This window comes from Grus americana, chromosome 2 (genome assembly GCF_028858705.1).
Source record: "Grus americana isolate bGruAme1 chromosome 2, bGruAme1.mat, whole genome shotgun sequence".
In the NCBI taxonomy this organism is placed as follows: Eukaryota; Metazoa; Chordata; class Aves; order Gruiformes; family Gruidae; genus Grus; species Grus americana.
This window is the reverse complement of record NC_072853.1, coordinates 168,291,476-168,307,896: the sequence shown is the minus strand read 5'-3', so window position 1 is coordinate 168,307,896 and position 16,421 is coordinate 168,291,476. Positions and strand designations below refer to the sequence as shown.

The window sequence follows — 16,421 nt, the reverse complement described above, 5'->3', positions numbered from 1 at the left end:
TATTTGTGTTTAATGGCGAAACTAACAGCCCTACTGCTGAGTCACAACGTTCCTAACGGCATTCGCAGTCTCACCTTTAAACCATTTTACCGTTAAAAGGGATCGGGACTACGAATACTGTACTTTTGCTGTGAAGATGTTTATGGGAGTTAAGTTGAAGGCATACTACACTTGCTAAATGTTGTTGAAATGAGAGTTTAAAATAGAATAGCATCACCTGGCATGGAGTAACCTGATTGACTCCAGCAAAGGAAAACAGGCTTGGTCAAGTGTCAACTGCTTGACCAAAAACCATTCTAAAAGATGACTTAATTGGCTATTAGCCAAAAATATTTCGGAAGGTCTTGTATAGGCTGCTGCTGAAGAAGCTAAAATGTTTGGGGTATGATGATAAACCAGGATGTGGTAACAGAAAGCGCACAGGAGCGGGAGTTTTCATCTGGGGAAAAGTCCTGTGTTACGTGTAGGTTTGGAAAAGAGCAGAAGCGCGCAGTAAACCGCAGGATTTGCGGATGACCGTGAAAACGTGAGGCATCTAATCACAGAATCACGGAACGGTAGGGGTTGGAAGGGACCTCTGGAGATCATCTAGTCCATCTGCGGAATCTCCGCAGTAATAAAACTTGATTTGATGAACAGATGCAGAGCAGTGCTCGTTGGAGAGGAAGGTAGGAGGTAGCCACCTTGTGATCTAGGCGCGTAAGCCAACTGTCTTTTGAAGGGATCAGAGTCGGTGAGTTCCTGGCCTTGTTGTGCTCTCATGGACAAAAAATGCTGACATTGTTTGGGGAGCTGTTTAGTTTTTTGCTGAAATTGAGAGTGTGATAAAATATGGTCTCTCTTTTTTTTTTTTTTTCAGATTTAAATAATATTCTAGCTCAATTTGTTGCATGCTGTATTGACAACTCAGGTCTATTCACTTTGCAGCAGAATGAAGAAACACTCTGTGAAATGGAAAAATGGCAAATTGAAAACAGATTAAAGGGGGGAATCATTGCATATCATTAGACTAGCTCTTACTTACAACCTGCTGTTGAGACTGAAAATGTTACAAGATTAAATGTATTGTTGTATTCACTAGGGGACTAATAAAACTTGATTTCTAACACATTCACATCCTTGGTTCACATAATACCTTATTGCTTCAGCCCCAGCATAATCATCCAGGCCCTCCGTATCCCCAGTGACCCCTTTCAGTGTCTGTCGTGGGGAGTGCGGTACTGTGGTAATTAGTCAGCACGTCTCTCTCTCAGATTTGATTAAAGTTAGTCAATAGATTGACTTTTCCACCACCCCTCCTGTTAGACGGTGGCAAACTGATGGATGAGGAGCAGCTTCTGACTCCGGCAACAGTGAAGCATCTGGTGCCGTGCCGTGCCGGTGCAGGATGGTGCCCTTTGCCTAGTGTGACCGTTCACTGGTTTGATACTTTCGTGAAGGTGAGAATTCAGAGGCCCTTTGAGAGGCTTTGAGTCAAGTTTGACTCTGCTGCTTCTCCTGTGTCCCGCCTGATCTCACCTGGAAAGCAAAGCGGTCTGTTTTCCTCGGGCTCTTAAGTTTGTTACAACTGCTTGGGAAGTCCACAGCTTCATACCAGAGCTCTTTGGCTTCTCGGTGGAGTTTTGCGTAACTCGAGGGCAAGGAGAGAAAACGTTCGCTGTTTCCTCGAGTGAGTTCAACGCTTAAACTCTGATCCAGTCCTGGGGGGGGGGGGGTGGAAATAGTAACTTGGGGATCCTTCAGTCTCACAAATTGATCTGATTTTCCATTTGGGTAGTTTAAGATGCCCAGAGTTTGACTTTCCTTCACAGATCAGTACATTGGCGCAGGGTGACTCTGCTGGAGAGATTTCTGTGGCGCGAAGTTACAGTCTCCAGAAATCTTAACGGCAGACTGAAGTGGTCAGCAGTTGCGTTTTGTGTGCGCACACCCCCCGCGTATTATGTACGTTAAAAAATAATCCCTTATCACATCGTGTTGGTCGTGGAGAGGGACCGTTCATCAGGGAGTGCCAGGCCAAGGGGCATGGCCTGAAGCTGCAGGAGGGGAGATGGAGATGGGATGTGAGGCAGAAATCCTTCCCTGTGAGGGTGCTGAGGCCCTGGCCCAGGGTGCCCAGAGAAGCTGTGGCTGCCCCTGGCTCCCTGGCAGGGTTCAAGGCCAGGTTGGATGGGGCTTTGGGCAAGCTGGGCTAGTGGAGGGTGTCCCTGCCCATGGCAGGGGTGGCACTGGGTGGGCTGGGAGGTCCCTTCAACCCAAACCGTTCCAGGACTCTCTGATTCTGTGCTGAATGTGTTAAATACTACAGAACCTCTGTCATATCCTACATATCTTCCTCACTTTGACATTCTGAGGGCAACTGGTGTATTTATTTGACTTGTAGGTCTTTGAGCGTGAACGGTCCGACGCTCTCATGACAGACCTGTACGTACATAGGTCAGCAGCAAGTTTTGCTGCGCGGTTGCTCATTTGGGATCCTTTGAAACAAACTGGTGAACTTCACCTTCCTGGCCACGCATCCGTGTCAGGGTCCTCCACTGCATGGGTCTCTTGCAGTCTTGGTAGAGGGAGCAAAATTTGGAGGGTCTGGGTAGATGAATTTCACCTCGCAGAGGTAATCCCTGCTAGAGAGGGCTGAGACATGCTTGCAGGAGAAAACTTGAAAGCTCTTTCTTGCTGCTCTTAGCCCTGTAGATGAAGCTCTGGGTTCAGAGGTGCTGGTGTACAGCTGCCCAGTGCAGAACTCGACATGCTTTTGTGAGGAGGAGTATTTTCCTTACCTGCGTTCTCAGCTTCTCTCCAGTAACGACCAGCTTTCCCAAAGGTTGCCCAATTCGAGCCCAATTTCAAGAAGCCTCAGCGGTGAACGCCGCGGTGTCGTTCTTCGCTCAGGTATAAAGAGGTTATTGGAGACTCAGAGAAGTCGCTGCCCGCTCGTCTGACCGCTCTGCGGGAAGAACAGACCCATTCGCTTTGTGTTGGAGAAAAATCCTGAAACAACGGAGCTGTGAGTGAGAAGCGCCGATGAGCAGCCTTCCAAAGCACAGCCCCGACGGGAAGCTGGGGATGGAAATACCCTGCACAGTTTCCTGTTCGGCTGCGTGGGTTTAACTCCAGACTTTACCTTGGTTCTCACTGATGTTTTCAAACAGGTTTCTGACCTTAATAGTGACTAAAAGTGTTTGGTTCAGTAGACCGTGAACAAAATGCTAAGTCGGATGTCTTTAAGGTGATTGACGAAAGCTGAGGAGATAGATGGTAGGAAACAAAGTGATTAAAGGGTCTGAAAAGGCATCTATAAATGGAAGAAGAAGAAAAAAAATTCCTGCTTATGGCTTTTCTGGATTCAGAGGCAGAAGCAGTTTAAGCTAAATCTCTTAACTAAAAGTTAAAGGTAAAGCTCTTTCCGGAAGAAAGCAAGCTTAGATGTCAGTCTCCAGAAGCAGCTCGTGAACATCTCCGGTCGAGGGTCAGTCCTTGCAGTGAGCCGCTGTTCATCGGCGTGGCCGCATCTGGTTCTGCTGGACCGTACAATTCCTTGGGACGTGCTGAAGAGCTGCAATCAGTCCGGAGGCCAGCGCCCACGGGCAGGTTTGGTGAGAGAGAAATCAAGATGAGCCAGGAGAGCTCTTCCAGAGAGGAGAGCTGCTGGTGAATTCCACGTAGAGCAAAAATTTTGCAGCGGACAGCACGTGACACACAGCCAGAGTCATCTTAGAAGCTTTTGCTGCTTCTCCCATGGCTTTGTTCTTTCCTTTCCCTTGGAATGAAGACTTTTAAAACACAAAAATAAAGCGGGATTCCAATTTCACCGTGAAAAGCTGTACCTTGTAATTATAACAGAAAATAAAATTCCCAGTTTCTTCCTGTGTTACCAGCCTCGCTGCTGGTTGTATCGTTCGAAGCGCCTTATCGATTTCTCTTTGTGCGCTGCTCTGCTTATCTGTGAAATGAGAAGTGCCTCGTGGTAGTGATACTTGTGGTGTGTAACACGAGAGGCTTCTTGAAACTCTTGGAGGGAGAGAGAGAGATGTGTATTAATAGCTGTCATTAATTAACTCTCCCTTTCAAGAGGGTTTTCAGCTAGTAAATGATTTCTGACCCAAAGCAGAAATGGAGTAAGGAGGTAAGGAAACGCTTTCCATTACAGCTGGATGAGTAACTTTAATAACCTTTCCCCCCCAATATATTTTGCATAATTTTCTGTCGATGGCTGAAATATTCAAAAGAATGCTTTGTAAGTAATTTTGGTCTTGCGGTTTTTCAAGTAAGGGTTGTGCGTTTCATTACTTAAAACTTGTGGGTTTAAATCAAGCTACTGAATGCTATTTACTTTCCTGTTGGACTGATTGCAATTCCAGGATTTTTTTGGTACAGATAAGGATTTTTGAGTTCACTTCCTTTTAGTAAACATTTTCGAAGAACTGACAGTGCTTTCTTTTTTTATCCATCGCAGGTCATGAGCTTTGCTAGCAGGAGCCACGCAGGGAGTAGTCAGATAAAAGGAAAGCAGGGTCGTACGGGCGGTAAATGGCTTTGCGGTGTTTATTCATCCACAGCGCCGTAGTACGGGCGTAGTTGTGGGTTTGCAAGGTGTTTCGGTGGTTGGTAACGCAGAAATACTAAAGCCACGTCGGGTGCTCGCAGGTATGTTCTTGACCATATGAAAACCCGGCCAGGCAAGAGGTGTTATGGGGCTAGAACAGTAAATAAGAGTCAGCCAGGGGACAGCGATTCCTCTGAGGATGCTGGATGGTATTTTAGTGACTTGCACCGGACTGTCGTGTTAACATCTGCAGAGCTTCTCCGGTAAGCGTGAGCAGCTCCGAACTCCTTACAGGAATGTATTATTGAAGATCCATTAATATTTGAAGGTTAGCGGTGCTGCCCTGCAGAACGGTTGTCCTTGCTGCTGCGACACACGGAGCAGCTTTTTGACAGAAGTGTCTTCCATCGTACGTGCTTTGTCGTAGAAAGATAACGGTGAGCCCTCAGCAGGGAGGTCGTTGCGGACGTCGGGGCCCCGCGAGCCCGGCACGGTGCTCCTCGGCGTTCGGAGGTGTCTGACTTCAGCACGCCGATGCCTCCGTCGTCAGCGCCGGGTGAATCACGCCAGAGGGGAGTGACAGAAATGCAAGTGAAGTGGAAATTCTGCCTCTCCCCCGAGACGCCATGCTAAATGAGTTATTGTGGTTAATTATTCACAGTTCTTGGCTATGGGACTGTCTGCCGCAGTGCGTGCGGGGAGAGGACGTGCCGAAGGAAAGGACGTGTCTGGGAGGTTGGTTAGAAGTACGGATTTCCAGGTCTTCTGAAAACCGTTCCCGGTGGGAAGGAGCACGTCTCGCAGTGCTGCGGAGCTGCTCGGCCGTGCAGCTAGCGGGCGTTCCCTGGGGCGGTTCTCTGCTTCTTCCCGTATCGGGATGTGAAACCAGTCAGCAGTAGGAGAGCGAGATTTCGGCAAGGCACGTCCCCTACGCAGATCAGAGGAATGTCGGAGTGCGGCCTGCTTTGCCCCTCTCCGAAATCCCGGCCGCCAAAGGAGACTCCCTTCACGTAGGACCGGCTGCGTTTGCAGATTTTCTCGTTGAATGGTAAATAGAGAGGGGTGTACAGGAGGATTGGAATCGGCTCCGAGCTTTGTGCATCATGCTCCGTCGGCTGCTACAGTGAAACAAAACCGCTAAAACTGTTTCCCACTCCAGTGCCCCTCAAGTAGCTGATTTAATAGAGGTAGAGGCTTATTTAATAGAGATAAATACCTTGGAGATCCTTTAAAAACTGTTCCTCATCCGTTTCACTGTAACGTGAATCTGCAGTTGGCAGTTTGCTAATAGCGGAATGCTTCAGAGCACGCATCAGAAAATGTCTACGGTCTCTAACGTGTAAAGGGGCTTTTTTTTTTTTTAGTCTGCTAAATCTCGTTTTATTGAACCTTTTGGCTTTATCTCTTACCGCGCCAGCTGTTTTTAAGCTCTGCCCCTTATGTAGGTCACAATTCCACATTTTATGCTTGAGCCGCTGTCTTGAAGCGGCATCTCTTGTAAAATGAAAAAAAAAAAGTATGATCTCTATAGAAATAGGAATTCATTTTTGCCGTAGCGGCAGTAGCATTTCCCCTTGCTTAATCCCAGTTTGGTTGGGTATTGTTTGATTACTACTCAACTTCAGCATTTTGGAGTTCTGGTATGTGATAGGATTGTTCCTCTGCAAGTACCTTAAGCTACTTTTAAGATAAATTTTTTGCATACCGCATCATCAGAAAGGGGAAAAAATGGACAGCCAGCCCTGTCCTCCAGCACAGAGGAGCTTCTCAGCTTATGGGCGTCTTCAGAAGAAACTGCAGTGCCACTTATTTTTAAATCTCCAAGATTTAAGAGAGGAAAAAGCTCTACAGGTTCCTCGATTCAGGTAGGACAGTGCTTCCCAACAAGCATCGTTACGAGATTTGGAGTCATGACACACTTTGAATTTATGAAGAAACAACTTTTTTTTTTTTAAAGTTGATGTAATTTCTGTTTAGTGGTGATTTTAGCTTGACTGTGGTTGATTTGAATATAAAACATAGTCCCTGAATCTTTGCTTTACTGCAGGTTTGACAGCCTGTGACAGTCGCCAGGTCCTACACTTCCCCGCAGTCACGGCTCCTTGAACCTGGCCTTGAACCCTGCCAGGGAGCCAGGGGCAGCCACAGCTTCTCTGGGCACCCTGGGCCAGGGCCTCAGCACCCTCACAGGGAAGGATTTCTGCCTCCCATCCCATCTCCATCTCCCCTCCTGCAGCTTCAGGCCATTCCCCTTGGCCTGGCACTCCCTGCCCTTGGCACCAGCCCCTCTCCAGCTTTCCTGGAGCCCCTGCAGGGACTGGAAGGGGCTCTAAGGTCTCCCCGCAGCCTTCTCTTCTCCAGGCTGAACCAGCCCAACTCTCTCAGCCTGAGGTCTCCAGAGCAGAGGTGCTCCAGCCCTCGCAGCATCTCCGTGGCCTCCTCTGGACTCGCCCCAACAGCTCCGTGTCCTTCTTGTGCTGGGGACCCCCGAGCTGGACGCAGCACTGCAGGGGGGTCTCCCCAGAGCGGAGCAGAGGGGCAGAATCCCCTCCCTCGACCTGCTGTCGAGTCAACCTTCATTGTGCCAGTGAATAACACCCCTCGTGACTGTGAACGTCTTGTCCTTTTGCTCCGAAGCCCTCTGCGTCCTTGGGCCATGTTTTATCTCCAGTTTCTTGTTTGGGTGAGGCCCCTGCCACCCTTCTGCCCCCAGCAGCTTGAGTTGCCCTGTTTCTGCTTCTGCGAGTCTGCCTTTGCCTCTGCGTGTTTGTAGCTGCAATTGTTTCTTGCGTGTGTGCGTGTGTGTTGAAAATGTAGGAGTTCATTAAAAATAAAAGATCTGCTCAAAGCAGAGTTCTTAACAGCATAATAATGTTGTCTCGATGCACCAAGTGGCTGCGGTTGTTGTGCGGTACCCTTTCAGAGTACAACGCCGGAGTCACAGCGTGGGAGGAGTGCGAGGATGGGGACGTACGATGAAGCAGCGCTCATCTCGTTTGTGTGAGCTAATCTAGATCCGGACACAGTTTCCGATGTTAAAGCTTGGTTTGCCAGCTCCATTGCTCTGTTTTCCAGCAAACTTGACTTTTCACGAGTAGGTTGTGAGTGTTGTATGCTGGGTGAGCCCAGAGGTTCACACCACTGTCATAGATGCCAAATGCTTCGCGAAGACCCCAAGAAACGGGGTAAATGCAGACCAAGCCTGTGGTAGTCGTCATCCTTGAGCGTTTTGACGCTCGGTGCTTAGGGGCTGCTTTGAACTGGTGCGTTCGTAGCCACCAGTAGACCCACCCGCTGCCAATCTGCTAGTTCCACGCTGTAACTAAATTCTGGGAAGGCAGGTTTTTAAGAATTTCGATGGCCACTTTGAACTCTATATTCAAGGACATAAAGGCTGCCTGTTTGCTTTTCCCGTACCTCTTCTGATCTTGGACACGGAGTAAGCTGCCATCCCTTTTCCCATACAGACTTTCTCCTAAGTACCCTGGTGGGCAGTAGTTGTACGCCTGAGTCTCTGCACTGAGCCCGAATTTAATTTCTCTATTAAATATGAGAATTTAATTTCTCTATTAAATATGAATTTGAGTCCGCTAGAAGACTTCAGACTGACCAGGAACGTCCGTACAGTGAGGCAGGTGCTCAAATTCCCTCCTTGCCTGTGAAACAAAACCAGCCCGCAGCGTTCCTCTGTTCTGGGCTCTAAGGATCGACTGTGCTTGAAAAGAGGCTGCTGAAGATCCAAGCTACTCTTGGAGGACTTCTCGCGTAGGGAAGTGGAGCAGAAGTAACTATTTTGGGTTAGGAGTTGTAAGGACATTTCATAAGTGAACAGGCTTGTTGGGCATCGGTTACTGACGTGGCCAGATCAGCCCCCTCTTCTTCTGCGTCGATTGACGTTGCTTGTGATACAGGATTATTTTTTTATCTTTTTTTTTTTTTTTTTAATATTTCACCCAGAACTTCCGGCAACTGAAATTCAAGCTGCTGTGATTGTAGTGCCACAGGTCGTCACGTAACATTGGGCATGTCAGAAGTTCCCACATCTGTCTCATGCAAATCGGGGAAAATCCCGACTTCCGGAGCTTGACCAGCTGCCCTCGCGCAGGCGCGTGCTCCGACAGGCTGCGTGCTTCGGAGCCGATCTGCTCAGGCTGAGTTCGTGCGTACCCCAGGCTGGTTTCTGCCGTGCGGGATGGAGAAGAGCTGCTTGTCTACCTGCTACGCTCGTGTTTGAAGCTCCGAGCTGAAGTTTCCTGGAAGCTCAGTGTTAGTGCAGAACCGATTACAGAGAGTCTGCAAATGGGCGATTTTGGGCCGTTTGCAAACCCGGCGGCGTTTTGTCTCTCGACGGCGCTGATCCTGTAGCCCTTGACCCACTTCTAACGCTAATGGATTACCACGTCTTTAAGTCCGTGCCTGGCTGTTGCTTTCGGTGACAGCGTTCTCGCGTTGCCTGCCGTGCCCTTTCTGCCCACTCCTCATCTCGGAGGAAGCCGGACCAAAACAGATGCGCGGACGCCAGCAGCAGTAAATTCATGCCGCATCTGCTTAAATCTTCAGTTATCTGTGTATTATCCGTTGAGACGCTTGAGGGCAGGGCTGCCGTTCGGGAGGAACGGGTTGGCGGAAGCCTTGTGAAACCCAGCAGGGACAAATGCGGAGTCCCGTACCCGGGAGGACTGACCCCGAGCAGCAGCTCTGCGGAAAAGCCCCTGTGGGTGCCGGTGGGCAGCAAGCCGAGCGTGAGCCGATGGAGACCGGCAGTATCCCAGGCCGTATGAACAGCACGGGTGGCAGATTGAGGGATGCGATTCTCCTCCTCCTGCTCAGCAGTTGTCAGACCACATCTGGAGGACTGGGTCCCTCGGTACGAGAAAGGCATCGATAAACTGGAGTGGGTTCAGCAGAGGTGGTCCAAGGGCCTGAGCACTTTCCCCATGGAGAGGCTTGTTCAGCCTGGAGAGGAGGCTTTGGAGGGACCTACCAGGAGCCTTACGATACCTCTGAGGAGGTCTTGACGAAGATGGGACTCTTCATTGATGCGTGCTGGGAGAGAGACATAAGCTGGAATAACGAGAGGTTTCAACTGGATGTAAGGAGGTCCAGCACTGAAAGAGGTTGTACAGAGAGGTGATGCTGTCTCCATTCCTGGTGCTTCTAGAGATTGGTCAGGTCTTGACAAAGCCTTGAGCAATCCCATCTGACCTCAGAGCTGACCCTGCTTTGGGAGGAGGTTGGATCAGAGACCTCCCGAGGTCCCTTCCAACCCGAGCTGTTCTGTGACAGAGATAACGCTTCAGTCCTCTTGCAGCCTGCTGCTGAGGAGGGCAAGGTGAATGGGCCACGTGGAGGAACGTCCAGCTGAACTTGCCTGCAAAGCGGTTGGGCTTTTGATGATCTTAAAGGTCTTTTCCAACCAAAATGATTCTATGAAAAGGGAAACTAGACGCTGGGGCTCTTGTGTATGGGACTTGGTCACCCTGAGTTAGCCACAAAGGCATGCCACATAATTTTAGGAAAAGTCCCATGTGTTGTCCCTCCTTTAGGATGTTCAGGATTCCAAGGGCCTTCTTCAAAACGCCTTCACCATCACCAGAGCAGAAAATATTTTATCCTGGGGACAAAGGAGGGGATTAGAGGCTTTTCTGTTTGGCATCTGCTGCTCTTTAATGCATAGTGATGGAAGTGCCACGATGTGCGCTGCAGGCTGCTGATCCGCAATGGAGTGTGTCCAGGGATGAGTTTACAGCGTTCTTCTCCCTTGTTAATGGTTGAGAAATCTGATGGATTCTGTAGAGCTCCATATCTGCTGCTTGCAGATACGCTAGTCTTGCTCCTGTGACCAAGCAGCGTCGGGCTGGCACATGGACCTCTTGCTTGCATGACCAGGAGCTCCAGTATTTTGTTTTCATGGTTTGGTGCTTCAGAGTCCCTGTGAATTTAAGGTGGTTCAGCCCCTCTGCCACGGATCCCCAGGACTGTGTGAAGCCAGTGGGCTGTGGTGTGTTGGATTCTCTTGCACTGGGACTGTTGGTGGCTCTGGTTTCAGAAGCAAGTACTCCCTTAGGCTGTCATCCTGCCTTTTTGGGAGGATAGCCTGTCTTTCTCAAAGAGCACCTTGCCGGTTTAAAGTACCGAGGAACTATAGGCAGAGACCCGCAACCAAGGGCGAGACAAGCCACCAAGTGCTTTAGATATCCAAGACGTGCACCTTCTCGAGGGACGTGGCACCAAGCACCGAGGAAGTGGAGCGAGTTCATCTCTTTGGTGGTGTTTTCGAGAACAGTTGTTTAGTAGTTATTCCTGCGTGCTTGGAGCGCTCTTCAGTGTTCCCCTGAGCTTTCTGCAGAAGGGCAGCGATGGAGAAGGATTTGGGACGGCTGGTGGGCTTCCCCTCTGAGAGCCGAGGTCCTTGGGCAGGGGTGTCTGTACAGGCATTGAGTAGTGACCGTTCCCAAAGAGCAGGGTTTGCTTTTGGTCACGAGGGTTATTTTACAGTGCAGATCGTTGGTCTTCTAGGTCATAAATAGCCTAAATTGCCCTAAATTGCGTTGAGGCACAGCCCAGCCCAGCGTTCCTCTTCGACTAAGCTCTGTCTCCTGCCCGCTGTGGCTGTATGAACTTCCCGGGGGGGTCCCACCCGAGCGGAGGATGCTCGCTGAGAGCTGTAACCTGCTGGTTCAGGCAACAGCTTGTGAGCCGCTGCGATTTCCTGACACCCTAGAAAATGGAAGCTACAGGTACCAATAAAACACTACTCAGAGCTCTTGTTCCGAAGCTGAGCGTGAGTAAGAGTTCATAGCGTTTGTGCCCAAGTATTGACTTGGTCCCAAATCCAGAACTCCCACTTTCTTGGCTTTGTCCACCGGCGTGGTTGTGATGCTTTTTATGCACGTTCAGAGCCTTTTTTTGGGTTGTTTTTTTGTTTGAGGGTTCTGTCATCACACTTTATTTCACCTAATTGCCTGGGGTTTGGGTCAAATGAGCTCTTCTGAAGGAAGCCTTTACAATCCGTGCCTAATAGCTGCTTTTCTAGCTAAAATACTGTACCTTTATGTAAGTGTGTAAAAGTAAATGTAATTGGATTATGCAAAATAATCTCTTCAAATGAGGTTTTAAAGCATCAATCAGCAAGTTGTAGGTGTCCGAAACTGGGCGATTCCAACAGTTCCTTTATGCACCTGAAACCTCAAGGTCTCTTACAGAGCCGATACACGAGGAGGACTTACTGGAACCCTCCCGCACATCAGAATAGGGGTTTTTTATAGTGGAAATGTCTTTGCAGTCCAGTTTTTAACTGTATGATTTGAGTTCTCCCGTTAAATTAATCCATTAGGCTTTGTGGCTGCTCTTTTTCAAGTGCTTTTACTTTGATGCCTCGTTATTCCAGCGCAATTTGTTGCCCGCGCCTTCATTTAGCTTATTCTCAAACGCCTCTTTAGTGGGGGTTCACTTCAACTGTTGGCTTTTGAGTGCGAGCGTTACCTTCCGCTTGCTGCTTGCGCTGATGTTTTCGAGAGATGACAAGCGCCCCGTGGCTCTTCCTGAAGGGAGAGCGGTGACGTGGTGGGGATGAAACGGCGTTTCCTTTGGTCTTTGGAGCACGTATGGAGTTGGCTCTCCTGCACAAGACTATTTTCTCCCCGCTCGGAGAACAACTAGACTTTGTTTTTCTCTTCTGATGGCTTCCGTGTTTCACGCGAGTCTCACGATCGTGTCTCTTTGCTGCTCTTGCAGGTCAGATGCCGGGGCCCGGTTCGATGCTACCCGGACAGCCCATGCCCGGCCGGATGATGCCGAGCGTCTCAGCCAACATCCATCCCGCCGGCAGCGGTCCCCCCCCGCCTGGCATGTCACCCATGTCAGGAAATCTAATTGGACCTCGTGTTCCTCTAGCAGCTCCAAACGGCATGTGTAAGTGGATCTCCAGCGGAAACCCTGGTGAAGGTACCTGGGGTGGCTTTTCTGTCGCTTGCCTTGTTGCTGGAAGAGGCGTTGTGGCTGAAAGCCCTTTATCTGCTGCAGGAGTGACGGGCTCCGTGCGCGCTGGCAGCCAGAGGTGTGCTTGAAGCTTTAAGTGCTTGTCTCCCCTCTAGGCATCCAAACATACTCCATAGTCCTTTATTTTATTTATAACATCCCTTCTTTTATTTATAGTGACGCTAAGGCTCTGCGGTCATCATCAAAAACTTCTCTTGACTTAAAAGAATGCACAGGAGAGGTTTGGGAATTAACTGTAGCTAAATCCTTAAGTGGCGGAGGCCGGAATATAATTCAGTTCAACAATACCGTACTGAAAACCTAGCACCATGAAATTAAAGAGAGGGAGTCCTGATTAGGGAGAAGCAAAAGGTACATTGGGAGCGTTCCTTACGTGGTATAAATACCTACACCGCTGAAAATGAAGTTGATTTTATGCCAGCCAAAAAAAGCAGCCGCAGTGAGTAGCCGCTGCGTGGGTGTTAGTTGGAGGAGGGCGAGGACGTGGCCAAAGCTGGCGTGGCCGGTGCGGGATGCTCCGTCGTGAGTTCCTCGACACGTGGCTGCGTTAGGTGCAGCCTGGGACAAGGTGCCCAAAACGTTCAGCGTAACTGTCGGCACGCAGGCAGGAATTGTGACCGCTTGTAGTACCTCTCCCAAAAAATAGTTGGGAAAAGCCATCCCGTTTTGGCTTTGGCTGAAGGGAGTTGCTGAGGAATACCGACTCATCCGTGTTAACCAGCATGAGCATGAAATTCTTTCGTTCTGATGCTATTTTTGTTCAGACATTTGCTCCTTATTCTTCTGGTGCTCTGGCTTTCCTTAGTTTTCCCTTTTTCTGAGCCTCTACCACTGGGAATATCTTATGTCAGGTTGTATTCCTGCTTGCTCTCTTCCCTGATCTTAATTTCTTCTTTTTTTTTCTTCCCTACTAAACAAGTCAGTCATGTTCCATTAGCATCTCCTCTCCGCGCATGAAAGCTGGCCTTTTGTATTCTCCGTTTCTTTCTTCCTACTTGCTGCATCTGTGGATTCCTCTACTTTAACCTACATACGCTGCTCAGAGCTTAAGTGCAGGCTCTGTTTATATAGAGTGTATTGTTCCGGCTGTTTAAATAGGAGAGAGCTGTAATCTAAAGGCTGGAGCGCAGAGCTGGGAGATGAGAAGTGCTAATTCCAGCTCTGAAAGTTGCTTGACGTGAACTTTGCGAGCTACTGAGCTGCATGCCTGTCACCTTTTCTGTAAAATATGGCATTGTTTTCCCTCTGTGAGAGCCCGTGGTCGAAAAGCACAGTAAGACGTGCGGTGGAGCTTCACGTGAAGCTGAACAGATGGAGAAGCCGCAGTCGTGGCCGTTTCTGGGGCCGCTTCTTCCTGCTTTCTCCTCGGACAGCCGCGTCTCCCGTGGCGTACGGACGTCTGGGCGTTCACGTCGGGTTCCTTCTCCGTGTCCAGCCGCTCCCGGTGTCCTGCTCACTGTTCCTCTGCTCTCGTTGCAGATCCCCCTCCCGCACAGCCGCCTCCGCCAGCGGAAGGGGTGACCCCACCTCCGGCAGGAGCCCCCCCGGCCTCAGCCGCTCCTTAAGCAGCCACGGACAAAGGAACTTCTACAGCAACATAGTGGTGACCAAAAATGAATTCCTCAGTTACCTTCTGTTCCCTCGGGGGGGTTTTCACCTCCCGTTGGTCTGCCCCGGTCGGGTGTGTGTGCCTATACATACACAAGCACACGTACACAGCATCTTTTCCTCCCCTCCCCTCTCCCCGCCGCTCGTAACCTTGGCAGTACTTGGCGTTCCTTCGGGAAAGCTGGGATCAAAGATGCCGGTAGCGCCTCCCGTGTTGCTGGTGGGAAGTCCTTTCCGCTTCGGTCTGCTTGCCTCTGGTTTCCTTCGTCTTGGTGTTTTGAGCTTTGGCTTCTCCTGGGGAGGGTTAAAAAAAAAAAAATAAAACCCCCAAACTTTTAAGGTGGAGGCATTAACTGAGCTTTAGGATGTAGCACGTGCCCACTCCGCCTGGGATTTAATGTTTTGGGCTCTCCAGGTAGAGCAAAGCATCAAGATCGGATGCCAAACCAGCGTTTTGAGCAGAGAAGGAAAACAAGGGCGTGCTGTAGCACAGAAGGTGCAGGAATGCCAGCCGCGTTCGTTACAGATATCCGATCATTAAGGACAGTAGCCGAGTCCCGGGGCTGCCTCGCTAACTTATTAAAGAAAATATTGATCCAGTGCGAATCAAGCTAGGAGTGAATCATTTGGAATAAAACCACTCGATGGTAGGAGTTTTCTTGCTCCAGTTTTTACCTTTCTTTTGCCTTTGAAGGTGGTAGTTGAGCCTTCCCTCTGAGTAGATTGGTACAGTAGCCAACTGAGGAATAAACCCATGATTTTTAGTCCCTCTTTTTGGAGCATATACTTTTTACTTTTTAAAATGAACAAAACAAAAAAAAAAAAAGTAGATAGCGAAGAAGTGCTAGCATACGGGATTGGGTTGGGATGGCTGGGGTGCGAATGCCAGAACTACCTCCTGCGGACAGCCGAGGTGGGCAGAGCCGGCGACCGTGGTACGCGTCTTCGGGACAACTCGGACGTCACCTTCCGCTTGCTGACCTTCCGTGGGGTCGCGGGTGAGGGAGCAGCTTCAGCCGGCAAAGCCAGGAGCGCTCGTTGAGCGAGACCGCCGGCGCAGCACTGCTGATGCAGACCTCCTGCCCGCCAAAACTGCTTGTTTGCTCCTCGTTAGTGACCGCAAAACAATCCTTTGCGGCCTGCGGTTCGGGTTCTCTGCCCTCTTCCCGGCATAAGAGCGTTTGACGGGTTTCCTTGCCAGAGGTCTAAAGACTGCTCGCCCGTTTAAAGGGTGGCTTTCAGCGACCGGGCGCAAGGCGGTGGTCTAAGGCTCGACCAGAGAGAGATCTCCCAAATAATCTGAAACCTACGGAGCCGCCCCTGCCCTACGAAGGATTCGCTTTGAAGAGCGCTCGGGCGATCGACCCATCGATGTTAACGGTTGAACTTCCCAGGTCCCGAGAGCGCGTGAGTGTGGAGTAACCGTTCCTGGGCTGCCTGCACATCCGCTGCGCGCTCAGACGATCGTCCGCAGCCTCGTTACCTCCCACGTGTAGGAACGACGCTTTCCACCGCCGAGCTCTGAGAACCCACAGTGCCTAGCAGAGAACGGTCGGGGCCTGCCTGCCTTCCACCTCCACAAAGGAAATTCGTCCCCATCGGTACCTTTCCCTCCAGGGTTTTTGGGGTGAGCATGGGATTTTCTGGTTCAGACCGTAGTCCAGTTTAGAATAACCTCAGGTTGTTTTTAGCGTGATCAACTTCAAATATAAAGGATCCAGATGGAGACTATTTTTTACTGTACTAGCGCTGATCCTACAGAGTACCTGAATTCTTGACACTGTCGTGTTTCTGTATAAATAATACATGTGCTGACTTTTTCATCTGATCCTATGTATAGGGCCGGTTTTATTCCTGCAACACAGCCACCCAATTTTGTGAAATAAAAAAAAAAAAAAGTGGTTTTTGTACAAAGCTTGTGCCGCTTTTGTCTGGAGTCTCCTTTCCCTCCGTGCGCGTTGTGGATGAGCTGAGAACCGTTCGTACGATACGGGGCTATTTTGGGGCTGCGTCTTAACTACAACGCAGTAAATACAAAGCCCGAGCTTGTTACCCGGCAAGGTGGGAGCCACCAAAGTAACGCAGAAGGCGAAGGCCCTTCACAGTGCGCTTTGGAAAACGGTATTTCAGATTTAAAAAGCCTAATGAACGTGGACGAAGTAAAACAGCGTTTGGGGCCCAGTAGGATTATTTCTGTTTGATTCCTGCTTTCCCCCTGACTCGCCGCGCTATCTTGGACGAGTGCTCAGGCTCGCGTTCCCGGCTG

General features: G+C 49.8%; 1 protein-coding gene across 6 annotated transcripts in view; it reads left to right on the top strand.

Annotated features, from left to right (window-relative positions):
- Positions 1 to 16,060, top strand: part of SMARCC1 (SWI/SNF related, matrix associated, actin dependent regulator of chromatin subfamily c member 1) — a 94,322-nt gene extending 78,262 nt beyond the window's left edge. For 3 of the 6 annotated variants that reach the window (XM_054818352.1, XM_054818351.1, XM_054818353.1), the window contains 2 exons: positions 12,284 to 12,460; positions 14,027 to 16,060. In XM_054818352.1, coding sequence (XP_054674327.1) covers positions 12,284 to 12,460; positions 14,027 to 14,112 — 263 coding nt within the window. In that variant the 3' untranslated portion in view covers positions 14,113 to 16,060. Of the gene's footprint in view, positions 1 to 859; positions 1,107 to 12,283; positions 12,461 to 14,026 lie in introns of those variants that run through there. The other 3 variants (XM_054818355.1, XM_054818354.1, XM_054818356.1) reach the window with 3 other exon arrangements.
- The last annotated feature ends 361 nt before the right edge of the window (positions 16,061 to 16,421 follow it).